This window comes from Bubalus bubalis, chromosome 17 (assembly GCF_019923935.1).
Source record: "Bubalus bubalis isolate 160015118507 breed Murrah chromosome 17, NDDB_SH_1, whole genome shotgun sequence".
Classification (NCBI taxonomy): domain Eukaryota; kingdom Metazoa; phylum Chordata; class Mammalia; order Artiodactyla; family Bovidae; genus Bubalus; species Bubalus bubalis.
Window position 1 is genome coordinate 15,780,296 of NC_059173.1, and position 26,322 is coordinate 15,806,617.

General features: G+C 47.2%; 2 protein-coding genes and 1 long non-coding RNA gene across 13 annotated transcripts in view; 1 reads left to right on the plus strand and 2 right to left on the minus strand.

Moving 5' to 3' along the window:
- Positions 1-257, minus strand: part of TAOK3 (TAO kinase 3) — a 191,634-nt gene extending 191,377 nt beyond the window's left edge. For all 5 annotated transcript variants that reach the window (XM_044930154.2, XM_006074237.4, XM_044930150.2 and 2 more), the window contains exon 1: positions 16-257. The gene's annotated coding sequence lies outside the window, so the exon portion shown is untranslated. The remainder of the gene's footprint in view (positions 1-15) is intronic.
- A 2,141-nt stretch (positions 258-2,398) lies between these two features.
- Positions 2,399-4,325, minus strand: LOC123329933. Its single transcript, XR_006545548.1, has 2 exons — positions 3,478-4,325; positions 2,399-2,821 (listed from the first exon to the last, which is right to left on the minus strand). It is a non-coding gene; the product is annotated as an uncharacterized LOC123329933 (long non-coding RNA).
- Positions 4,319-26,322, plus strand: part of SUDS3 (SDS3 homolog, SIN3A corepressor complex component) — a 34,868-nt gene continuing 12,864 nt past the window's right edge. For 2 of the 7 annotated variants that reach the window (XM_044930155.2, XM_006074245.4), the window contains exons 1-10: positions 4,319-4,612; positions 7,058-7,127; positions 9,589-9,644; positions 11,028-11,099; positions 14,245-14,264; positions 15,717-15,873; positions 22,941-23,036; positions 23,990-24,051; positions 24,199-24,220; positions 25,393-25,498. In XM_044930155.2, coding sequence (XP_044786090.1) covers positions 4,471-4,612; positions 7,058-7,127; positions 9,589-9,644; positions 11,028-11,099; positions 14,245-14,264; positions 15,717-15,873; positions 22,941-23,036; positions 23,990-24,051; positions 24,199-24,220; positions 25,393-25,498 — 803 coding nt within the window. In that variant the 5' untranslated portion in view covers positions 4,319-4,470. The other 5 variants (XM_044930158.2, XM_044930160.2, XM_044930156.2 and 2 more) reach the window with 5 other exon arrangements.

The following is a 26,322-nucleotide window of genomic DNA, read 5'->3' on the forward strand; positions in this document are numbered from 1 at the left end:
CCCCGGTGCTCTCACCTCAGACCTGCTGTCACCACCCCGGGCCCCGCGTCGCCGCCGCCGCTTCCTCTCTCACACTTGCTCCCGAGTCGCTCTTCTGCCGCTGTTCCCCGGTGAATACCTGGGTCCAGTCACTGAATGTCCGGTCCAGCAGCGCAGAGCGTCCGCCCGCGGTCTCCGCGTCGGGTCCCACTCTCGCAAGCAGGACCCCAACGCCGCCGTCGCCACCGGGCGCCTCACGGACCCTCCCGCGGCAGCCGCTGCTGCTGTCCGAGGTGCGGCTCCTGCCAGGGGTGGCCAATCGCACCCGACTGCGCCGAGCGCGCTCCGCCCCATCGTCCCAGTCTGCCCGCCCCCTGCCCCCGGCCACGCCCCTAGTCAGGCTCCGATAGGCTCTCTACTGACCTTCCCTGATCGTGGGGCACAGACCCGTGGCCGGATATAGGTACTTGATTAGAGGTGCCTGGGAAGCCGAGCGGTCGATGGCTCCCGAGGATTGGCGGAGTTGAATGTGGGCGGGATAGGGAGGGGCGGGGTTTCCTCAGACGCGGAAGACCTCGCAACTTCAGATACACACTGGCCCGCCTGGGGTGGGGTCCGGTTTGTTTGTGCTGCGTTGGGGGTCAAAGTTCATGGCACTCCTTTCTGAGTTTTCTTGGGAGACTCCCAAAGGCTGAGGCCCCCTGGGGCTCCCTGGGACCACCTTGTTAAGAGTCTTTGGGGTCCCCATTCCCCCGTTATACCTGGCACACCTTTCTAAGAAATTCTGCCATAAATTGATAATGGCATTTATTCACTAACGACTTGTAACTGTTTCCTGAATTTAAACTCTCTAAATCTTTGTCTAGGGAGTTGCCCTTCCTTGCATTGCGTTCTACAGACGTCAGTTTGATGCTACTGGGGGGAAAAGAGTCTATATACTACGTGCATACTCTGCACAACTTGGCAGTCAACACTGACGGGGCACATTTTGATAGGTACAAAGACAAAGCTTAAGAAATACTTAGTTTGTGGGTTATGATAATCATTTTGACAAGTAGGAACAGGAACTGTGTGCTAGGGGAACCCTTGCTAGCTTTAGCAAGGCTTCAACATATTCTTTTTCAGGGCAACATGAAATGATTTTAATGATTTTGTGGGAATTAATAGCCAAAGTATAATGAACTTTGACCCAAAAGCAACCCGTGATAACCAGAGAGACCCATCTTGACCCAAGCAGCAAGAGGATACTTGCCAGGGGTGAAAGTGCATCCTATTAACTCAGAGTCATTCTTCATATTTTTGTGAAACTGGCTATGTTGATTAAATCAATTAAATTAAACCTAAAACTCCTAAGGCACCCTGAAACCCTAAAGTGTATGGACTTTGACAATTCAGCCTTTTGTGAAGACATTGTTTCATTTTAGGAACACAGTTTGTTCCTAAGCCTTGTCAGATGTATACAGGACTTAGCTCTTACAAAAGTCTCCATCATTAACTCTTTTTTAACTCCTGCTAACAAAAATTTTCTAAACTATTCAGGTTTTTCCTAGCATTTTTAAAATCATTGTGTGTTGTTAGTCGCTCAGTCGTGTCTGACTCTTTGCAACCCCATGGAGGTCCTCTGTAGCCCACCATGGTCCTCAGTCCATGGAATTCTCTGGGCAAGAATACTGGAATGGGTTGCCATTTCCTTCTCCAGGGTATCTTCCCGACCCAGGGATCAAACCTGCATCTCTTGAGTCTCCTGGATTGGCAGGTGGATTCTTTACCACTGTGCCAGTGGGGAAGGATGGCACAGTATGATTTAAAATCATTATTTAAATTAATGCTCATTCCAATTAAGATCATACTGATCTAAGATCATACTGTAGATAGCACCTGAGCCGTGTGACTGAGTGCCTTTTTGGGAAGGGATGCAGAGATTTGAAGGTGGTAAAACTTGGTTTTAAGGGAACTTGATTTTTAGAGGCCTAGGGAAAGACTGTATAGACAACTATACATGTTGGATAAGACTAAAGTCATAAGATAATTTTTTTGACTAGATCCCCTTTCTTTATAAAGTATTTATTAGTTAAGAGCTCATCCTGAAAATGTGAAAGTGTTAGTTGCTCAGTTGTGTCCGACTCCTTGCAACCCCCGGGACTGTAGCAATCCCCACCCCCTCCCCGCCAGCTCCTCTGTCCAAGGGATTCTCCAGGCAAGAATACTGGAGTGGATAGCCATTCCCTTCTCCAGGGGATCTTTCTGACCCAGGGATTGAACCCAGGTCTCCTGCATTGCAGGCAGATTCTTTACCAGCTGAGCCACCAGGGAAGCCCAAGAGCTCATCCTACTAATTGCAATAGGGATGGGAAAAAATGGGTTAAGTTCACTATGCAAGTGTTCAGTTCTGTCTAGTTACATAAAAAAGAAATGCATGATCATTAACAGATACTATTTTCAATTAAGTAGACAAAAGTAAGCAACATAGACATGCCAGTGTCTTGAAAGGAAACCAGTTAGCAATGATATCAACTCTTTAAAAAAAATCATTATATCATTGAACTCTGATTTCTAAAATGTTGGTGCTTTGTTTGGTGTTATTGCTACTGATGGAAACTCTAGTTGCTCAATATAGTTGATTACAAATAATTTAGATGTGACCCAACAGCATAAAAAAAGAAAATGACTTCATCCTTTGGACAAGAGACAGTTTTGAAGTTTTAGTTTTAAAATAGATGGTGGACCTACAGGAGCCATGCAAATGCCTCTTATTTAGGAGCTTCAGAAGATCTCTGAACTTCTGGGAAGACATTACAGCATTCCATTCTGAAAATTTTTGAGTTTTGTTGGGAGGAAGAATCTGTCAGAAGTAGAGCCAAGATTTTATTTACAACAAAGCATAAAATAAGAAATGTTAAATGGGATGAGAAATAAATTTTTCTTTTTGTAAAGTCTCTATGGGGACCAATTTAGAGATAAATTTGGTCACAAAGGATTTGATATTGGGTTCCAGCCTGGCTTTTACATCTGTGTTCAACTTTACTGCTTGTACATTATTATTTCCTATGGAGACTTGTTCAGTTGCTCAGTTGTATCTGACTGATTTGAGACCCCCTAGACTGTAGCCTGCCAGGCTCCTCTGACCATGTGATTTCCTAGGCAAGAATATTGGAGTGGGCTGCCATATCCTTCGCCAGGAAATCTTCCTGACCCAGGGGTCTAACTGGAGCCTCCTGCATTGGCAGATGGTTTCTTTACTACTAAGCCACCAAGGAAGCCCTATGGAGATTTGGGTGCAACATAAAGAATAGTGTTACTCTGGACAAACCGTTAAACATCTCTGGACCCTTTTATCCCTTTTCTTACTACACACATCTGGATGAGGGACATCCTCAATTTGTTCATAAAGCAAAGCTTATAATATCATGTCCCCTTCTACTCAGAGTAATCACAAATGAATTCATACATATATTCAACTCTCTTGTTTTCCAAGTTACCAGCTAGCACTTTCCTTACCTGTGTCTAATTAATTTTCTGCAGGCACATGTTCCACTTGCTCAGTTGAGAGTTGGTTAGCAAGTTACTGGATTGGGAAAAACAACCTTTTAAAAAATTTATATTCTGAGAAATATGAGGCAGCTGTACTGCAGAGGACCTGGGGGTGACAGTCTAAACAAAGCAGGCTGGTCGTTACTTTTTTTCTTTTAAGGAAACTGACAGCTCTTTTCTTATCTGTAAAATCGAGATAATACCGTACTGAGCAAACCTACACAAGCGGAAAGTCCTCCCACCGATTGGGAAAATACAGTTTTGCTGGCTCCAGCGTGAAATATTAGCATCTTCGTTTTCATTTTAGTTCTTCAAAAGCTCTAAGCAGTCAGACGAGAAGCTGGGCTCTTTTTCTTCCGGATGATGACTCAAACTCTAAATGTCTAGGTTTCCCGACCTATAAACGGGATGGTTCATGCCATTCACCTGTTTAAGTTAGAGACCCACCTCCATCTACGTAGTAGAGCCCTTGGGAACCCTTTGCCTCCCAAGTCCCTAAAAAAGCATCTCTGGTTTTGGCTCCAGGCGCCGCCTGGTGGCTGTTTCCGTAAGTGGCTCTGAGCTTTAGGGTCCTAGCCGCGGTCGGGCCTGCCCAAGAATTTGCCTAACTCGAGAGCCTGTCTGTGCCCCTCCCCTCTACCCGTCGAGGATTTTAAAGACGGCGATGAAGGAGATGGCGTTAAGGCGAAGAGGGCGACCGGCGGCCTCGTCACTCCCTCTAGGATGGCGGAGTCAGGCGGTCGTCAGGCAGCTCGCGACCCGGAAGTTGCCGCAGGCGCGAGGCCCCCGTTGCCGAGAGCGGGCGCGCGGGGCGGAGCCTGGCGAAGACGGGGACGGGGTCGCCGGCGCTCCGGCTCTTGGAGTCGGCGGCTCCCTCAGGCGCTGCGACGCGGACGTAGAGCCTGGAGGGCGGGTGGCTGTGGTTCCCGGGGGGCACTCTCAGCTTCGGGCGGAGGCGACATGAGTGCTGCGGGGCTTTTGGCGCCTGCTCCGGCCCCGGCTGGAGCGCCGCCGGCCCCGGAGTACTACCCAGAGGAGGACGAAGAATTGGAGAGCGCCGAGGATGACGAGCGCAGCTGCCGTGGCCGCGAGTCGGACGAAGGTCCGTCTTCCCGCCGGCTGTGCAGCCCCAGGCGGGGGTGGGACGGCTGCGGGGCGGGGCAACTTCTGGGCCTTGGGGGTTGGCTGGAGGGGCCGCCCCGAGGAGCGCGGCTCCCGGAAGTTCCCCAGACCTGTGTTGGGGAAGGGGGAACCTCTGAGGACTTGGTTGCAGACAGTTAACGCGGAGAAGGGTCTTAAGGAGCTGTTGTCAGAGCTTGTAGGTCCCTTTAAGGTTCTGCTCGTCTCCTCCCAGCTGTCTCCGTTTGAACTTCAGCTTTTCACGGGTTGGAGTGAAAGCCGCCATTCATTGGGTCTACTGAGCACTCCCCGCTTTTTAGTTCCTGAGAGGATCTGAGCAAAAGCCCAGTTTAGCTTCCTAGTTACCAAAGTGTCCCCCCGCGTCCCCGCCCCCTCCCCCCCCCCCCCCCGAAGTCAGCCCCGCTCACAGGTTGGTTGAAAGAAGGAGTCCTGAGATCGGCCAGATCGAATTAGATCTAAATTTGGCTTAGTGACCCAGCTTAATGATATCAGGCAATTTACTTAAGCTTCTGAGTCTCAGTTTCTCTAACAGCAGTGGGGCTCGCAGTAGTACCTGCTTCCTAGCGTAGGTGCCAGGATTAAATGAGCTTGAGGCCTAAAGCAGATCTTTCCTAGTGGCTCAGTTGTAAAGAATACGCCTGCCAATATAGGAGGAGACACGGGTTCGATCCCGGGGTGGGGATGATTCCCCTGGAGAAGGAAATGGCAACCTGCTCCATTTTGCTTGCCTGGGAAATCCCATGGACAGAGGAGCCTGGTGGACTACAGTCCATGGGGTCGCAAAAAGAGCCAGCGAGGACTTAGCAACTGAGCACATACACTGGCTTAAAGCATGTGAACTGGTCCTTGATAAAAATACTCAGTGTTTACCATTGGGGAAATACGCTCAGGGAACAGGAGGTAGGGATTTGCTTAATGATGCTCAGGTGTTGTTTTTTCAGTTCCACAGTCTTTATATTATCATTACTGAAGTTTGGCAAGTGTGAGGAACACTTTTTGAGGAACTGAGGAAGGAGCTGGCCGCAGGAGGAGAAAGGTGAAGTTTTGAAAGGACAAGAGAGAAGAAAGAGAGAAAGAGAAACATTTGGGTGGACTGGTCTGGCTCAAAATAGCACGGTGGAGCAAAAGCTAGAGCAGCTGTCTGGAATCAGGAGTATGTTTTATTAATCATCTCACTGTGAGTGGCAGACAGGTGACCACTCAGGGTAGGCTCCTTCACTGAAAGGGAGGAAAGGGGGGATGGAGGATTGGATCTGCTGCTGCTGCTGCTAAGTCTCTTCAGTCGTGTCCGACTCTGTGCGACCCCATAGACAGCAGCCCACCAGGCTCCCCCGCCCCTGGGATTCTCCAGGCAAGAACACTGGAGTGGGTTGCCGTTTCCTTCTCCAATGCATGAAAGTGAAAAGTGAAAGTGAAGTCGCTCAGTCGTGTCTGCAGCAGGCTTTAAAAAGGCAGCTGTGTGTGCAGATACAAAGTTGAACGAACTTGCTACAATTCTGGTTGAACTACCTTTGAAGGCAAGGCTTAACCAGAGAATTTGAAGGTGAATCCCTTGTATTGCTTCTAATGCCCACAAGGGGGAGCAGTGAAGCAAAAGTTGATTTTCGTTTCCCCCTCAAATAGGACTGTTGAAATTAGGTAGACACTCCAGCCATTTGCTTACTCTAAAAACAGTGTTTAAAGTATTCTGAAACAGTTTCTGTTAAATCTTCTTGTCCCCTTCCTTCTCTCTTTGAAAATATTTCTGTAGTTAGAGTTCCTTTAGTTGGTTTGGATTCTCCTTTTGTATATGTGCTCGCTCAGTTCTGTCTGATTCTTTACAGCCCCATGGACTGTAGTCCACCAGGCTCCTCTGTCCATGGGATTTCCCAGGTAACAATACTGGAGTGGATTCTCCAGGGGATCTTCCTAACCCAGGGATCGAACCTCTGTCTCTTAAGTCTCCTGCATTGGCAGGCAGATTCTTTACCACTGCGCCCCCTGGAATATATGATGTAAAATCTCATAGGGATTCAAATTGGGCATATACCAAAAGAGGATGCATGTATTAGGTTGTTTGGAGTAGGAGCAAAGCTTGCTGCTTGTAGTTTTCCAGTCTTGACACCCACATCTCCTTTTCCTGAACTGCCAGTGTTTTGTTTCTGCCAAAGTTACAGCCTTGACTGTAACCAATTGTGTCTGATGCACCCTGTTCTCTGGCTGCAGTTCAGATAAAGGCAGGCTCTTTTTATAAATCTGTCTGTATACAAGATGGAAATGGCGCTTTCTTGTTTCTTTGATGGCTTCACGCAGGTCTGCATTGAGTAGAAATTCATTTTTCAGAAGTCTGTCAAGTGTCACTGTATCAAGTGATACTAACTCTGTGAATTATGATTTTAACAAACCCTTATTCCCTAATTTTGCTCAGACACTGAGGATGCTAGTGAAACTGACCTGGCAAAGCATGATGAAGAAGACTATGTAGAAATGAAGGAACAGTGAGTATGATTTTTTTACGTTTCTTCTTTGGAATACAGAATTGACAAGGGCATCTTTAATGATGGCCTGGCCTGATGTGTATGGTTTTCACATAGTGCTTCCAAAGACCATGCATGTGGGTGCAATTTCCCGTCTTCAAATTTGTCACATTTAACCAGTCTTCCTGTGATAAGACTCTTTTGAGGGTTAGGCTAGAAAGAACCTGGAGGAAACTTTCCCAGAGGAAGAAGACCATGGAGGAGGGACCCCAACCCCCTTTTCTAAGTGAAAGCGTTGCTTGGAGAGGGGAAATGATGTTTCGCAGCCCCTTGGTTCTCAGTTGGGTGTGACCGCACTGAGCACTGACCAAGGCAGGGCTGCGTGTAGATGCCAGGAGAGCTTGGGAGACCAGGCTTGGAGAGCAAGGCCAGGCCCCTGACTCCTGCTCCAGTTCACCCTGCACCCACACCCAGGCCTCAGTGGAGCCACACCTCAGAGCAACTGAAAGCACTCTCTCTTATCCAACACTCAAGAGAGCATAACACAGATCTGATAAATATTTGTGGAATGTATTTTGAGAATCTAGCCTTGGCTTTTCTAATTCTTTGAAGTGAAGTGAAAGTTTCTCAGTCGTGTCTTTTTGACTCTTTGTGACCCCGTAGACTAAACAGTCCATGGAATTCTCCAGGCCAGAATGCTGGAGTGGGTAGCTTTTCCCTTCTTCTCCAGGGGAATCTTCCCAACCCACGGATCGAACCCAGGTCTCCTGCATTGCAGGCAGATTCTTTACCAGCTGAGCCACCAGGGAAGCCCAAGAATACTGGAGTGTATAGGCTATCCCTTCTCCAGGGGATCTTCCCGACAGTAATCGAACCAAAATCTCCTAAACTGCAGGCAGATTCTTTACTAATTGAGCTGTCAGGGAAGCCCTCAAATTCTTTACCTTTAAACTAGACGATCCACATTCTTTTCCTTATGGAGTGTTTTCATATGCAAATGTTTTGTGACCATCCTCTGCTTTCTGTTAACCCTTTTCAAGCTTTGGAATATAAAGGGGAAACTTAGCTAAATCTGTCCAGGGCTGAATGGAGGACTGCTTTAATAATCAATGTGATTTTTCTCACAACTTCAGCCGTGAAACTGTGCTGCTGGCTTTTTTTTTTTTCTTTCACTTGCCCTCTCTCCAGACTTCTTACTGACTTACCTGGACCCATTTGAGATGTATTTTTCCATACCTGTTTTCTTCCCTAATCTGAATTTTCTTATTGTTTACCTCTTAAATCTATTAATATTCTCTTTTAAAGACACACTAAGGATTCAAAGGCGTCATCTGTCACACTCTGTGGTGGACAATTTAAAACACTGGGTTCCAAATACTGGCTTTTTGTGTGCAGTTTACCTATCTCTTCTCTCTTCTATACTTGGCATGTTTAAGTGTACATACTCCCTAATATTTGATGATGGTGAAAGTAATTTTAATTAAATTTAAAGCACTGGAAGTACATCAGAGTTCTCCCTAAAAGAATCTGGGCTTCCGTGTAATTCTCAGATTCTTATTCTTCCTCAGCCTATAGACAGATGGATTGTATTTGCATCTCTTACTTGAGCAATCATCGTAAGGCTATCCGTCCTGTTACCTGTTGGACGGTGTTCTTTTGGGTTGCAAGTCTTTTTCGTCCTCGTGAAATTGAGTGTGTTTTTCAGGTAGAAGCAAAAATATGGCTGAAATGTAATTTATGTGTGGCATTCACAGTTTGAACAGATTGACCAGGGTGCACAGTTGCCTATGATCCATTCAGTGCAAGGGGGGAAAGGTAACATGCTGAGTTCTTTTGCTTCATGTGTGTTGTGTTCTTACCCTTCTGGGGCTGCAAATAAATCCTGCATTTTTACTTTTGTCACTGAATTGCTGTTATTTCTCAGATCACAAAAGAGTAGTGTTTTTAAAAACGACATGAGGGTTTATTAACTTAGTGCTTACACAGCTGTGCTATCTATACAGAAAAATGTGGTTGGAGGCATAATCTTACTCCTTTCAGTTTATAATCTAATTTCAGAGTTGATATAAGAGCCGTGTTTAATGCTTTTTATGTTTTTGTGTGTATGTTACCCTTCTGAATCTTGAAGAAAATGGTGTTACACTTTCAATTTTTCTTTATATTCTTGCCTAACACATTATTATTGCCATTTATTTATTAAAATTTGTGTGTCTTCATATTTGTGGATTTTAGATTGATTCTCTAAAGAGAACACAGGAGTGCCTGCCTTTCAAGAATACAGAAGCCTTATCTCTTTCTGATCCCTTTAGCTATGGGCATATTTTAAAGCACCAGGCTTTCATTTTCTCTCTCACTAAAGGACATTAATGACATTCCCATAAAAACCCAGGCAGTTTCTGTGTGCAGATTATTGTGGACTTGGGTATTGGTTGTTTTTGTCTCTGAGTGTGGCTTTTTTTTTTTTTTTTTTTCTTTTAAACAGGATGTATCAGGATAAACTGGCTTCTCTCAAGAGACAGTTGCAACAACTGCAGGAAGGTTGGTGTGGGATTTCATCCTTTTCTAAACATCCTTCCTAATGTTACACACCTTTGAAATCTGTGTATTTCACTTCTCAGCGGGCATGATTTAAAATTTGGTTTGGTTGATCTTAGCTGTCATTAAAGTGGCCGTTTTCAGACTCTTTTGAAATCTCACTGAAGGCCTTCTGCAGAGCAAGAACTGAAAACCACCGTGCCAAAAGCTGGCTGATTTTAGGAGAGATGCTTTTACCAAGAATGAATATAATTGTACTGTTCTTTCTAAACTAGATGCTAATGAGTTGTGGGTCATCCCCTGTTTGCTCTCTTTATTTCGTAAATGACGGGTGGCTGTGCCTTCTTGAAGGCTTTTTGCTGCTAGAGGCAGTTCAGCACCGGGTGAAGAGCACAGGCTCTCAAGTCCTGTCATGAGTTTGAATCCCACCTTCGCTACTCTCTAGAAATTTGACCTTGGGCACATCACTGTCTCCTCCTTAGTTTATCTTCTGTTCTGTGAAATGAAGAAAATGGAGGCAAGTGAGATTGTGTGAGGAGCAACCAGCAAGTCCGGGTACCCTGTGACAGCTCCAGGCCGGTGGTTGCAAACCTTGATTTCCCCTGCAGAGTGAAACATACTCCTGTGACTTGCAATCACGTATCTCTGTTTTAGTTTTCCTTCCAGTGGGAAAGGAGGTGTTGCCAAAGAAAGAAATATGGCCCCCTCTAGCAGGTCTGTAAGGTGTGCTTGGCAGGGTTGAGTGAGGAATTTTGAAAAAGGTGCCATTAATGTATCCCACTGAAGCAGTCGTCAGAAAGCAACTTCCCACATGAATTGGGACCCTCATCATTAGCTGCTTCAGGGAAGAGCCACTTGATCAAGCTCTGCTGGAGTGTCACTAGCCATGTGTGGCTGCCTACATTTGACTAGATAAAATTAATAATTCAGCTCTTTGCTGCTACTAGCCCCATGTTCAACTGCCGTATGTGACTAGTGGCCCCATGTTCAACTGCCCCATGTGACTAGTGGTCCCATATGGCCTGTTTCCGCCGTTGCACAGCAAGTTCTACTGGACGACCTTGACCTAGACCTTACTGGGGGGGAAGGAGCTTCTTCAGCAGAGGGATGCCCATGGGCCAAAGCTGCAACATCGAATGATGAGGGTCCCTGGTGGGTGGCTGCTCCTTTCTTTGACTCCTCACTTGCTTGAGAGTCTTAAAACCACGGCTGCTGTGCGCCTTGGCTGGGAACCGAGATGGTTCTGTTCGTGGGTGCCTATTCACAGTGTGTGTTTTCCTCTAATGTTATTTAAAACATTTACTGCCGGTGCTAGAAAATAATTTTAGGAACCAGTGTGTAGAGCAGTTTTATCTTCACAGTAACTATTTTATGAATCTCCATCAGGTACATTACAAGAATATCAGAAGAGGATGAAGAAATTAGATCAGCAGTACAAAGAGAGGATACGAAATGCAGGTGAGGCTCTCTTAACTGGAAGTAAACCCAGTTAATCCAGATTTTCAGCAATTTGGATGTACTGTGGCCAGAAGAGACATTCTCCAAAATGTGTCTGAGATATCCCATTGTGGGGCGAGTTTTGGGAGACTCCAAAGCTGCACTTACGTAGAACCGTTCTTCTTTGCCAGTGAGTGGCCTGTGGTCAAGGTTGTTTTCGGAGGTGCCTTGAGGTCAGGCTCCCTCCGTGATGCCCCCAGAGTAGTCGTGCACGGTTTTACATACATCTGTGTAGTTGGCTCAGCAGATGACACAGGAGCTATCGTGGAAAAGGGTTGTTGGCCACTTCACTCCATTTTTAAGTTTGCTTCTTCTGGTCTTTTCTTCCAAGAAGACAGGGTGCCCTCATGTCATTCTCCTCAAGTATGGTATCAGAAGCATTTAGAGGGAAAGATTGTGTGCCTTTGTTTTGGTCTGTTGTGCATAGGAACTGTATTCCTTCAACACAAGTGTTGAGCCTATGCTCCATCCCTGCTCTTTGAGGACATACAGCCGTGAAATGCCTTGTCCTTGACTTTAGGAAACTCACCGTTTCTTTGGTAGAAGATCTTCAAAAACATATCCAGGTTAAGGAACATCGTGACTCAGAGTCACACGAAAGTAAGATGTGATCAATGTTGAAATAGTGTGTAAACACAGATCCCTGTGCTTATTGGAAATCTTCTATAAGTTGTGAATCTTGAAGCTCCTTGGCCAGCATTTTCTGGGCCAGTACAGTGCTTGTTCCTGCAGAGGTGAAACTCGCTCCTGGTTCCAAAAGGAGGTCTGGACCCCGCTCCTCGAGTTGCTGTTCTCTTGCTGTCTGAGCCATTGACTTTCCAGCTTTCTATGGATGGAGGCCTTCTTTCCTTCAGTGAGCAGGTGTCCATGTCCACCAAGGCACAGCACAGGAGCTGCAGGGTGTGGGGGATGCAGGAAAAGTGGGGGACAGAGCCTCTGTGGTGACCCGGCTGCACTCCCACTCCACTGGCACCCCCTTGTTCTGAATTCCTGAGGCATGGGGGATGCAGGAAGAGTGGGGGACAGAGCCTCCGTGGTGACCCGGCTCTGCTCCCACTCCACTGGCACCCCCTCATTCTAAATTCCTGAGGTATCTCCTTAGGGCATTTTTCCTGGAGTCCCCTTTTAGCAGGGAAAGAAGGTGGCACGTCAGAGGCCAAGGTCCCAGGTTGAGGGCTTCCTCCCAGCACTTAAGGGCCTACACCTCTAAGTGGCTGTTTACCCTTGGAGCCTCCGTTTCCCCATCTGGAGAGAGGAATACTAATGTCTCATGGAATTGGTTTGAGATGCAAGGAGGGAAAGAAAATTGATGTGAGCCTCTTCTCTCTTAAGTGAGGACTCGAGGCTGAGTGTTGATTTGTTTCTCTCTTTTTTTTTAGGTTACTAGTTTAAATTTTTTAATTTATTTATATTTTTATCTCTTTTTTTTTTTGGCTGCACTGGGTCTTGTTACTTTGCTCGGGCTTTCTGTAGTTGCTGTGAGTCGGAGCTCCTCTTCGTTGTGGTGCTCGGGCTCCTCACTGTGGTGGCTTCTCTCGTAGTTCAGCTCAGGCTCTAAGGTGCGCAGGCTGCAGGAGTTGCGGCACTCAGGCTCACTGGTCGTGGCACACGGCCTAGTTGCTCCATGGCATGTGGAATCTTCCTGGACCAGGGACTGAACCCGTGTCGCCTGCCTTGGCAGGCATGTTGTTATTCACTGCCACCAAGGAAGTTTTACTTAATTGTACTCTCAATCTTCTGCGTTCTTTCATAAGCACCCCCCACCCCCACACCCATCCCCAGGTAAAAATGTAGAAGAGCTCCTGAATCAGTCGCATCTTGAGCTCTAAAAAGCACATTTCCTGCAGCACTAATCCACCTGTTTTTGTTGTGTCTGGTGTCTGGCTGCTTTGAAACATCCACCGCCAGCTCTGAGTGCTCATTGTCACTGGACTTGTCGGTGCAGGTGTGATGTCTCAGGATGGCGCAGACCCCACACGTCTGGCCCGTTCACACGGTGCGAGTGCAGCAGTCACAGGAGTGAGTGTGTGGGGCCGGCTGCACTCGGGCTCGTGTGCGCCATGCTTCCCAGTGCCGCCGGGATGGCAGCTTCTAAGGGTTAGAAAATTGCGACGGCTTGTCTGTTTCCTCAGTTAATTTTCTCATTCAGCAATTGTTGGCTGACGTTGGAGTCTTCATCTCAAGTTACTGAAGCTGTCAGTTTTGTATGACTGTGCATATGTGCTCCTCCGTGGGTGGATGAATCGGTGGGACTGATTAGGGTTGCACAGGAGACCCTGTCAAATGGTATCAGCATCCCTTGGAGTTGTTACTCCCCCAACAATCTTTGTGGACCATTTGCAGCAGCTCTGCTGTCACCCATAGAAGATCAGAAGCCACGGACTTATTTTGTTCCAGGTGCTGGGTTTGCAGGGGCCTTGTAGTCTAGGGGTGGGGGAGCTGCTGGATTAACAGGCACTACTCTCCTGGCACACAGTGGGTGCTAAATAGCCGGTGATCCTATGAGTGGATGCTCTGAGACGGGCTTGGTGGGTGACAGCCTCAGAAAAGTCCTTGCTGAGGAGGCTGCAGTAGATCTAAAACTTGCAGTTGTGGTCAGAACCTGGAGGGTGTTGTGGGTGGAGGCCTGGGTGTGACCAGAGGCTGGGTGGCCTGTGACCAGAGCCCCAGGAGGCCTGGGGGCCTCTGCCCTCTGTCTGCTCGGGGAATGTTCTTCCTCACCACAGAAAGCCCTGTGCACGAGGCTTTAAAAACATCCACATTGCCTCTGCTTCTGGACTAACTGCGTTGTTTCTTCTGTCCCTTAGGACTGTTGAGGGTATGTGCTCAGTGAAAGAAGGGCTAACTTTACTTTTATTTTGCCAGGGTAGCTTGGTTCCTGCTGCCCGCTTTCGCCCTTGGGCAGAGCTGCCAGAGCGGATTCTGTTGAGGGCCAGATTTTAACTAGTCCTACCTCTTCACGTAGCCACACTTTACTGATGGAAACATTTGCTCTGTGTAACAGTGCTCTCAGAAGGCAATTACTGCTTCTAAATGAATCCTAACGTCACTGTCTAGAAAGGTGGCACAGCTTCACGAATCTAATTGCATGTTTTCTCTCTTTCAGAGCTCTTCCTCCAGCTGGAAGTAAGTACCATGGGTCTTCTGGGCTTGCAGGATCTTTGTCAGGGTGGGATCTTGCTTTCCCAACCCAGTGGGCCTTTCCTTCATCACCACATAGACATAGGGAACCCCGCTGGAAGCCTCGATTAGGGTTCTGTTTGACTAAAGGACGTTTGGTCTCAGCTCAGAAATTCTGTTTGTTGGTCAGGCAGCCTGTGCTTATATCCCAGGGGTTTGACAGATGGATACTCATCCCTCACTGCTTTCTTGTTGACTCTCATCTCACATTATAGCCTTTTGGGGGTACATGGTAAAAAACTCACTTGCCAATGCAGAAGACATATAAGAGATGCAGATTTAATCCCTGGGTCAGGAAGATCCCCTGGAGGAGGGCATGGCAACCCACTCTAGTATTCTTGCCTGGAGAATCCCATGGACAGAGAAGCCTGGTGGGCTGTGGTCCATGGGGTCGTCAAGAGTCGGACATGGCTGAAGCAAATTAGCACACATGCACGCACTGAATTATAATGGCCTCATAGTTGGTTATATTGGTCCTCAAAGCAGCCAGGTCTCTCAATCAGCTCAGGTTCATCCCTTTGAAACTCTGGATGGGAGGGAAAGACTGATTAAGATCTTTGACTCAGCAGATGTCTGAGTGCTGGTTCCGTGTGAGGTGCAGAGCTATAGGCAGTGATGAGGGCCAAATCTTGGGTGATGTGCTTGCTCCTAAGGGGCCAGTGTGTGTGTGGCGAAGCAGGAGGGTGGGCGGGTGGTCATGGTTTCTCAGAGCTACATTAAAATTGGAGACTGAAGTCAGCACACGTAGTCACAGCCCAGAGGGCCACACGACCCACAGCCATACCCACCAGGAGTCCCCTTGTTCTTCACCTCAGGCAATGAGGAGATTTGGAAAATGGATGCTTACGCATTTTTTTTTACTTAGTATAATTTCACTGTTTGAGTGTCTCTCGGGGTTCAGGCACCTAATAAGTGATCTTGTCCCCTTGTTGGTCTTTATCTTACTGTTAGATCTAACCTCACTGTAAGCATCAAAAAATAGGGTAACTCAGGCTGTCTTGGTATCTTATAACTCATCTTGAATATAGGTATTTCATTTGGAATATACTGTTTTCCTTCGAAGTTGTGTCTTCAGAAGGGTTTATTTATTGTTTTTGAGAAACTTATGTTTTGTTTCCACATACAAGCCACAAAGTATAAGATGTGGAAGAGAGGAAATACCTGATTACAAGTGAGGGATTCACATAAAAACGAGAAGTTGTGTGGTTCAGTTTCATGCATGCATTGGAAAGCTTGCTCCCAGACACACTGTTAGTGCTCGTTCGTGTGTGACTGCTGCTGTCTATCTTATTTCTAGAAAAGGTATTTTCTTGGTGCTTGCACACAGAACAAGGCTTTGTGTTCAGACCCTGGCTCCCAGGGTTATATTGCCACAATCTGTGTTTCTCTTTTGCTCAGACTGAACAAGTGGAAAGAAATTACATCAAAGAAAAGAAGGCGGCAGTGAAAGAATTTGAAGACAAGAAGGTTGAGTTGAAAGAGAACTTAATTGCTGAGCTAGAGGAAAAGAAGAAAATGATTGAAAATGAAAAGCTAACGATGGAACTGACTGGAGGTACGAAAGCACCACAGAACAGGATCCAGGGAAATTTGAGGGGGTCTTTGAGGGAGGGAGGCACTCCAGTGGTGACTCCTGTCAGTTCCTTATCATCAGAGCAGTGAGCTGAAAGAGGGGTGGAGGGGCAGTCTTTGACACGGCAGGTCAGAGTTATAGCTCTGTTTTGTATTGGCTGTGTGACTATAGTCAAGCCACTTAACCTCTCTGAGCCTGTTTTCCCCTCTATAAAATGAGCCTGATCATACCTTATCCCACAATACTGATTAGAAATATGAGTGCCTAGTACAGGGCCCTGTACATAACAGGTGTTGGGTAAGTTAAATGGTAGACCTTTAACAGTGAATGCAGCATCAGGCTTCTGCTTTATTTAACAAAATTCATGGGTCAGCTGTCATTCCAGTCTTGCTTATCTTCACGAATTACTTGGCCAAGTTCCTCTGTGCTGGTGGAAATCCCTCTCTTTGTTTTTTTTTGGGGTGGGTGGGGGGTCTACCTTCGTTATGGAAAAAGCATTGTTTTAACTTTGACCTGACTGTGAGAACGGAGGCTCTGGCTATATCATCTGTGCTATTAGATCCCTTCACCCCCAGTGTTACTGTGAACATTTCAGCAGGGGTAGCTAAACTGAGCTGTTCTCCTGTGAAGCTAGTAAAGTTACGTTAGACTTGGAGCCAGTTGCTCCCTGGCCTTCTAGGATTCAGTCGTCTGCATATGGGAACTCGGCAGGTTTGAGGGAGAAGCAATATGGGCTGCTTTTTCTGTTGCCATATGTAGACCAGTGACTCTGAGAAGGATACAGAATGGGAATTGGCTTGAACTAGCTGTTTTGGAACTTGGCAAAATTTCCATCAGCAAATACTGAAGGCACGTCAGTGGTGAGTTTCACTTGGATATGTAAATGGCATGCCTTCTGCACACCCCCAGATTTACTCTTATAATCATGTTCAGAAGGTCCTGGGGCTCTGGCATGTCTCATTTTTGTCGAGTGCTCTAGAAAGACCTTGTTTTATTTAAGTCCTCGGGGCTGACTTTGAAGCTAAAAGTAACAGTTAGAGCTTTATTTCCCCTTTGGTATTTCTGGTGCTGTTAGCCAACACGGCCTTCCCCCTGACATGGACTTCTAGCGCCAGTCCCCACGACACACCAATGATACTGTGGTTGTGTCTAAAGTAGGGGTCTGGCTCTTGAAAAATCTCTCTTCTGATACCTTCCTCATTGAAAGACTTGGCAAAAAGAATGAATTCCTTGAAGACCACTGACTGCAACTCAGAAATATGTCTTGGTTAGAATGGATGCTATATAAAACAGCATCTTCAGAACAGCACCGCCTTGTTCTTGTTGAGGCACTTTTTTGATTAAACTGAGAGCACATTGGCGCCTTGTCCGGTCCCATTCTGCGTGGCTGTGTTCTGACCTGCACACCCTCTTCTCTGATGTGGCTCTGGCGGCATGGACGCCTCATCGATCCCCGCTAGAGCCACCAGGTGCTCGGGGCCTTCATTAGGCTGGTGGGAAGCATTGCCAGTTTACAGCCGCTCCCTTTCCATCTGCAGGGAAGGCTGTCAGCCCCTCACCTGTGATTTGGCATCCTAGATATTGACAAGCAATAGTCATTGTTGAGCCAGGCTGTTTTACAGCCGGAATTTTAACAGGGACAGGAGGCATCCTCGGTGACTTAAGAGGCCGAGCCTGCCAGGGTAGAAAAGACAAATAAATGCAGGGAAATCATTTGTGATGCAGTAAAATCGACTACAGGAGTGCTTACAGCCTGCCATGGGCATTAAAGGTACCGATGTCCTTCCTTAAGCCGTTTGGTACCCTTGGCATGGAAAGCGCTGCCAAGGTAATGATGGACTGTCTGAAGAGAAGGCACTGGAGCTAGAAGGGTAATGAGCGTTTCCACAGATGGTGCTGCCATGGTGTCGGCTTAAAGGCCCGCTGCCTTCCTCTTGCTGAGTGACTGATTTCACCTCTGTGGATTGATGCCCAGTATCAGTGCTGCCTAGCTCTGCCCAGAAAAGATGCTTCTTAAAATTTCCTTTTCTGGTTCAACATAAAGATCTCTTGAAAAACAAAATGGAGTGTGGCTCCGATGAGAAACTCAAACCAAATAACCCGTTGGAAAACGGGCGTTCCTGGTGAAGTGCTCTATCTGAGCAGGACTTCAGCCTTTACAGCCTTCCGTGGGAAATGGTGGGACATTTTCTAGGCTGTGAACCACTGGTGGAGACCTTGGGAAAGCTGGGCTGCTCAGGCAGGAAGGCACACTGTCGTAGAGAAACTGGGACATGAGCAGCGATTCCCTCACCTTGAGTGTGGATGTGAGTCACCTGTGGTCTTGATAAAATGCAGATTTTGATTCAGGGGTTCTGGGGTGGAGCCAGTGATCTGCATTTCTGACCACCTGTTCAGGGCCTATGATGCTGTTGGTCAGACCACACTTGGAAGAGTGAGATTATAGATAGAATCACCCAAGTGTGAGTTTTCTCTGCAATTGAGACCAAAGTTATAAGTAACTGCGATAATTAATGAGACCTTCATGAGCTTGAAAACGTGTGGGTGCTTTATCTTTCTTCGTTTGCGTGTCCCCTTCCTACCTTAGGCCAGCCGTCTTTTCTCCTGCCTGCTGACAGCCCACTAACCACCACTTCATCTTCTTTTTTAAGTGTGTGCCTCACCAGGGGCGTCTTCCAACCAACCTGCAGGCCCCTGTGGAAGCTGTTCATGACCTCAGTAAAGCCTGTGATGTTCCTTAGAAGATACTAGATTCATGGCGAGAGCCATGAGTGATGATGACATCAAATAGGAGCTCTGAGTACTTACCTCGAGCTAGGTGTTATATGAAAACATGAGAGCTGCTGCTGAAGGCTGACAGGAGTGGATGAACCCCAGTCTGCCCTGAACTTGCTTCTGTGGTGGGGTTCTGTTGTTTGGCAGGGAGCTGATAGAGCCCGCTGTGGAGGTCTGATGTAGAGATGGTGCGATGTGCCCCTGGGGGGCTGGCACACAGAGCAGGCACTGAGGGCCAGTGAAACTGGAACCTCATTCAGCCCCTGCGACTCCTTCAACTTGACTTAGCAGGGCAGGCACATGGGAATGGAGCCCTCTGCTCCAAGCGTCCCAGTGAGATGATTCTCCGACTCCAGGCATGTTCTGTTAACCACCATGTGATGCTGACTCCAGAAACCCTCTGAACTCCTGTGGCATTGGGTGTGTCACAGAATGGCTGCCCAGAAGGCCTGTGTCCTCAAGGAGCCCGTGTTCTCATAGTTACAAGACCGACGTGGTTCCGTGCCTTCCTCAGTGTGAGGTGGTTCCGACAGAGGAGTGTCCTAAATAAATGCAGGTAAAGATGTGTCAGGGTGGTTTCTAGTGGCAAGGAAACTTTACAAGACACGTCTGGTTGTAATGATGCAGAGGGGGTTCACACAACACAGATCAGATGGCAGTGAGCAGGGACCCTTGGAAGTCAGAAGAGGCTCCAAACAAACGGCATGGGAGAGAGGATGGAAGAGGGAACCTGGATTTGGGGTGGGGTGGGCTCGTCCCCTAGACTTTCTTTTCTGACACTGCCATTGTGGAGTCCAAGCGTTGTGGGGGCTTGATCGGTTCACCCTTGAAATGCGACCTCTGCATTGTGGGCTGCTGGCCTAATGGAGATCAGTCCCTTCATTTCCTACCCAGTTTGACTACGGAAGATATGACCTTGATTTTCATCCCCCTTGCCCATCTCTTACAGGCACCCATTTATACAGTGCAGCCTTGGTTTGTGACTTTGCCAGTAGAAAGGGGTGCCTGGGGTTTGCCCTGGGCCTTCAGTCCAGCCTTAGGTTTGGGGGTAACTGCCCATCTGCCACAGTGTTGATCCTGCTGTGGCTTTTCAGTTGGAGACGACACTGTTTCCTGCTCCAGTGACTTCTCCAGGGTGGCCACACTCTTGAAGTCTGAGTTTCAGTCCCAGAAGTTTGTCTTTTGTCAGAGCACTTGGGACCCCTGGTTAAACCCAGGAGACTGATGTAAACCCAGTCTGTTGATTCTGGTGAGAAAACAATTTCCAGATCAGCTCAGACCCAGGTAGTCAGCACCTCTCATCTTTCTATGAAGAATCGTCTGTGGAAGCCAACCATGCAAACCTAGCTGGGACTGGAGCAAAGCGAGTTAAGTAAACAGTCTTACTGTGTCGTTTGGGACTGTGATGCTTACACACGTTGCCCTTCCCCTTGAGTTACATCCTCTACCTGGACCCTGGGCCAGGACAACTTCCTGCTCACTCACTCTCCTAGACAGTGGTGGGGACATGCTAATTAATTTTAGAGATTTCCTTAGAGCACCTTCCTTATGGGTCTTTTGGGTAAATTGATTAGGCTAATGCCATGACTAGGCTAGTGAAATAGATTGATTTTTACCATTGCAGAGGAGAATTCTGTTATGTTTTCTTATCTGTGAGTGATTGGGTGCAGTTATTTTTTTCTGAGTTTTTTGGCTTTGAATGGACCAGCTTATTCCCAGATCATCTCATATCTCCTGCTCCCTGCTTGTTTCCATCATGTATCTCCTACGCCTGGAGGGCAGGGCACACTTGGCTGGAGTGTCTTGGTGCCTTATCTCTGGTGTTCTTTCATCTTCCAGATTAGGTCTAAATGTTGCAAAGCCTCACAATTGACAGCAGTTGCCTTCAAGTTTGTAACTTCTAATGCAGCTGTTTGTGCCATGACTTTTCAGAAAGATCTTTGTATGGTTTATTCCTGGCTGAGAGCTCGATGATAAAAACCGGCATTGACTGAACTCTAGTTATGCCAGGCACCATGTTGAGGGCTTTATACCTGTCATCATGTAATCTTCACAGCACCCTGTGAGGGAAGTGTTACCAGTATGTACATTTTATAGATGAGGAAAGTTGAGATGCAAGAGCATGTACTCAGCCTGCCTCATACGTCACACACTGCCACGGGGATTCCCACCCACCCAACCAGTAAGAAACTGAGGAGGGTGGCATCTCAGCACAGGGTAGGGAGATGGCCTCTCACTCTCCCCCGTTATATCCTCTCGGGCCTTGTGTGTTGCTATGGTAGACAGGCCACGTCGAATTCTGTCAGGCTGTCTTGTCAGCTGTCCATGTAGGTAACAGTCACAAATGAACTGGCCCTCAGCATCAGGCTTGACTTCATCTAGTTCTGTGGGAAATCCTGTGCATCCAGCCCCTGCCGTGTGCCGGAAGTGTGCTCAGCCTTGGGGTGGAGTTGGTGTGTCTGCTGGGGGAGCGATCAGGAGCTTGGTGGAAGGGCTCGTACAGATGCTCTGGTCGCTGGGAAGAAGGCGGGACTTCTCAGAAGCCATAAGAGCAGGGGGAGTGTTGAGATGGCACTCAGAGGTTGTCATGTGTAGGAGTTTCCTGGCAGAAAAGAGGAGGCTGGGCAAGGGACAGCGCGCAGAGGCTGAAGACATAAACAGTAAGGTGCCTGTGGGTGACAGAAGAGTTGAAAAGCTCGCAAGAGACTCTGTGTGCAGGGAGGAGAAGGGACGGAGACCAGAAGGGAGAAGTGAAGTGAAGTTACTCAGTCATGTCCGACTCTTTGTGACCCTGTGGATTGTAGCCTACCAGGCTCCTCAGTTCATGGAATTTTTCAGGCAAGAGTACTGGAGTGGGTTGCCATTTCCTGCTCCAGGGAATCTTCCCCACCCAGGGATCGAACCCCAGTCTCTTGCATTGCAGGCAGATGTTTTACCATCTGAGCCACCAGGGAAGCTGGCATGGCCTTTATTCTGTAGCCAAAGCAAGGCATTGATGTGTTTCCTGAGAAGAGTGATGTGATGAAAGATCTGATTTGTGTCTGAGGAAGAGCCCTTTGACAGAGGCGAGGGTATGACTAGAGGATGGAGTTGAGAGGTAGTGAAAAGGCAGCATGCATGAGTGCTAAGTTGCTTTAGTCGTGTCTGACTCTGCGACCCCACGGACTTTAGCCCGCCAGGCTCCTCTGTCCATGGGATTCTCCAGGCGAGAATAGTGGAGTGGATTGCCGCACCCTCCTCCAGGGGATCTTCCCAACCTAGGGATCGAACCCACATCTCTTAAGTCTCCTGCATTGGCAGGTGGATTCTTTACCACTAGTGCCCCCTGGGAAGCCCAGTGAAAAGGCAGAACTGCCATTATCTGAGGGATCTGATGTGTAGGTGAAGAAAGTCACAGATGACAGTTGGCTCTGACTGGGGAGGGTGGGTGGTGGAGGAGATGGTCTCGGGGGTGAATCACAGGGAAGAAGTGGTTCACTCGGAACCTGGAGAAGAATGTGTGGCAGTGTAGGGTGCTATGCGACAGGGTGGGTGGAGCTGGAGCGAGAACTGACAAGACCTCAGAGCTCACCTGCATCTAAGGAGCAGGCCCGTAAAACGGAGCCAAGGATGGAAACCAGGAGAGAAGGAGGGACCTTGCGGAGAGGTTGTGTATGAGGAGAGGTGGCCACAGTGACAGCCAGTCGAGAGAAATCAAGGAGGAGGAAACTAGACTTTTACCAGGAGCCTTCAGGGTATCAGTCTGGATAGTTGAGTAGTTAAAAAAGGTTGTAAAATAAAATAATAAGAGTTCAGACTTGTAAATCTCATGTAAAAATGTTGAGACTGAGGCTAGAGGCCTCTCAAGAGCCTATTATACCACTGGGCTTTGGTTCACTCACTGTCTGTGGGAAGGGCGGGAATTAGCTGAGACAACCCAGAAGTTCCTTCCAATCCTAAGCGCCTACTGCTCGATGGCTTTTTGATTTGAAAGAGGAGGAAGAGGGAAAACGCCTAGTTTCCAGGGAGTCGGAGCGAGGCCACAACAGCTGCAGTGGGAAGTTGCAGGGGGGCTGCCATTTCTGAGGGGGGTGTGCGCTTGGGTCAGCCTTCAGAGTCTCCTGAGCGCAGGCCTCTCGGAAGTCATCTGGCGTCTGACTCAGGTCATGCGTGGACTGGACGTCCCCCATAAAACAACTCTGACGGGGTGGCTCTGGGGCTGATAGTCCTACTGTGGATTCTTGCAGACTTCAGGTGGCAGTTGGATAGCTTTACCCGTTCCATTCTTGCCACAGATTCCATGGAAGTGAAACCCATCATGACCAGAAAGTTGCGGAGGCGACCGAATGATCCTGTCCCCATCCCAGACAAGAGGAGGAAACCTGCTCCTGATATCCACTCGCATCAAGCCTTCATCACGCCTTTTCCTTTAGACCATGGAATCCTTTGCTTTTCCTTTTGATAGACTGAACATGGCCATTGTGCTACAGGAATTGTCATTAGATTGGAAAGCACATATATTTGTCCATGAGATAGAGGGTGGCCATTTTATGACCATGAGTCCTCAGTCATTTCTGCTTTGAGTGGGAGGGAGTTGCAGAGAGCAGTCATTTGGAAAGGGACTCTGGGCTCCTTTTACACTCACTTGGAGATTTGGGACAGCTGAAAATTTCATGTGCCCTTGATTTTTCTACTTAGCAAATGAGAACAGTAACTGCCTCTTGTACTTCAGTCAGCTATATCCCCCAAACGGTGGATTGCAAACTGCTATTCAATTGAAACAAAAAAAAGTTTAGTTAGACATCAAGAAACCCCTCTCATCATAAGAATGGGAAGGGGATATGTGGCGGGGGGAGGGGGGGTGTTGTTTATCTTCTCTAGGAGATAATAAATAGCCATTTGTACAGAGTGGTTTTCTTATTTATCTGCCAGGAAGACAGGGCATGACTTCAGGTCCCTTCATCTTCCCAGCCGAGAATTGAAGCTGCTAGGCAAGATTATGTATGTGTGTAGAAGTCTCAGATCTTCGGGACAAAAGCACTTCACAAGTGGCAGGTGAAGTTTTTCCCTGTGTCCTGGGCTCTCACTGTTACTCTAGTTACCTGTGGAGTCTCATTTCACCGTCTTAACCATCGACATTTGTTAGATGTGGGAATGTGGATTCTTTTACATACCTGACTCCACCACATTGAGTAGGAGGATCAGAAAGTTCCAAGAGGCAAACTGTAGGAACATGGTGGAACTTCCTCTCACTTGGTAGATTCTCAAAGGCTGACACCATTTTGTTGAATTCTCTTTGCTTGGAAATTGTCATTTTTAGACACTTTCCTTTAACTCTCAACACCCCAGCTCAACTATTTGTTAACAGATGAGCAGATCATGGAGGATCTAAGAACGTTAAATAAGGTACAGTGTGATTTTTTTTAAATTTACTTGAAAGCTCGGGCTTTATTTTGTTCACATGTTGCTTGTGAAATCACTGTGATACCTTTGTCACCTTAAGTTGCATCTGAAATGATTTTCTCTAAGATTTTTTTGTTGTTCTTCCTACAGCTGAAGTCACCCAAGAGACCAGGTAAGTGCACGATGTTACAAGCATTTGTGCAGCCTTTTTATTGTATTGTTGGAAAAGCATGTGAATGCCTGACAAGGAGTTGTCATGGTTTTCAAAAATAAAACATTCATCATTTACCTAAGAGCAGTCATCATGATAACCAAAGGGGACCTTTAAGCTCATCCTCCCCTGATTTTTATTTTTAACCTTGCTATGTTAAAGGTACCTTTGTCTTTTTCTTAGGATTTATTGTAAAAAAGACATATGATCTTTTTCTTTCCTTCGTAGGCATTAGGCATAAGATGTCAGCACAGATCCATTTCTGAAAATGAAATCAGAGGATGATTCAGTGTTAGTCGCTTGGTAGAGTTCAGCACGAGGCGTGCTTATCCAGTGGCTTTTCACAGGCTGGTTCTTCTAAGGACCTTTCGGGCTACTCCCAGTCCCAACTTACAGAAGAGACAGGCCCAGTGTCTAGGGTGCTTCATTCAGAGCAGCACTCAAGGGTCTTTGCTAGGCTGCAAAATAGAACTCTGGACTGGCAAGGCATTTTTTTTGTTGTTTTTTTTAAACATGGCGATTGCTTACACATCCCTCTATGAGGCGAGTCTTGCGAAAGGAAACAAGATTCTTCCCACTCTAAATAATTCCCTCCTGAAAGCCACCATGGTCTGGAGAGAAGTCCTGAGTGTCTAAAGGCCTGGTGGGGCGAATTTGTGAGTAAGTGTGTGAATTTAGATGATTTGAACCCATTTTAGTTATCAGCGCTATTAGCTTGACTCGATACATACCCCCAATAACCTGCTCTATCTCTTAATATTTCTAGGCATGATTTAATTTTTATAAATTTAAAGAGATTTTTCTAGTTCTTGCCCATTGGAGCTTCTGATTGTCAGTGGTGTTTTAGTCCTACCCTCAGTCACCTTGGGCACATCCTTAGCCTGCCTGAGCCTCAGGTTTCAGTTTCTCTTCCGTGGGGAGGTTAATCTTTGCCTTGCCTGCTCACAGAGTTGCTTTGAAGATGTGATGTACAAGAATTTTGTTGAATTTTCATTTATTACAATGATAAGAACTTGAGGATCATGAGGATCCTTACCCCCTTTTAAATAGCATTTCACTTAAAGCATGTTAGTGGATGGACTCGCATGCTTGTGACACGCGTAGTCATGGGAATATCTCTTTGGTTCCTCCAGCATCCCCGTCCTCTCCTGAACACTTGCCCACCACCCCTGCAGAGTCTCCAGCACAGAGATTTGAAGCTCGGATAGAAGACGGCAAACTGTACTACGATAAAAGATGGTAAGTTCTGTGTGAACATAGGTTACTCATTAGTATCTCAAAAGAACCGTTTGGAAAGAGGGCCGGGGCTGTCTCTAGTTAATATTTCAGAGCATGGCTGCTGCTTAACTAAAGGTGGAGGGACATTAAGAAGTGTGTCAGGAGTCTTGGATTGATGCTGCTTATTAGATCTCTGAAGGCAGTGTTCCCCAAAACATGTTATTCTGATCATGCTGCTGCCACCATACTAGATCCTATAGGCTTACATCTTTTGTGGTGCCCCTGTCGACTGGGGTCAGGGTTTATGTGCCCCTCTGCCGCCCCTTAACTGTGGCCTCTGCGTGCTGAAATTAATAGGGGTTCTGTGGAAGAAAAGATTCTGTGGTCAGGTGAGTGTGGGCAGCGGCTGTGTTAACTAAGATCAGTGGGTTTCGTCATTGTAGCACTCCGGGTCTTCTGATACGCTAATGTACACTGTGAATTTATGAGATGTTACTCAGTACTGTTTATCTGACCAAGGTACCCTTTTACATGGTACCGTTGACACAGGCCGTCCTGGTGGCTCAGTGGTAAAGAATCTGCCTGCCAGTGCAGGAGATGTGGGTTCAATCCCTGGGTTGGGAAGATACCCTGGAGGAGGAAATGGTGACCCACTCTAGTATTCTTGCCTGGGAAATCCTATGGACAGAGGAGCCTGGTGGGGTCGCAAAGAGTAGGACATGAGTGAGTGACTGAGCATGCGTGCACCCTTTTACACACCACATCCTGCAGCACAAGTGTTCCAGGGAAAGTGCCTGGGAAAGGTGTAGCCTAAAACATTACTAGTTTAGATTGAAGATGGTTTG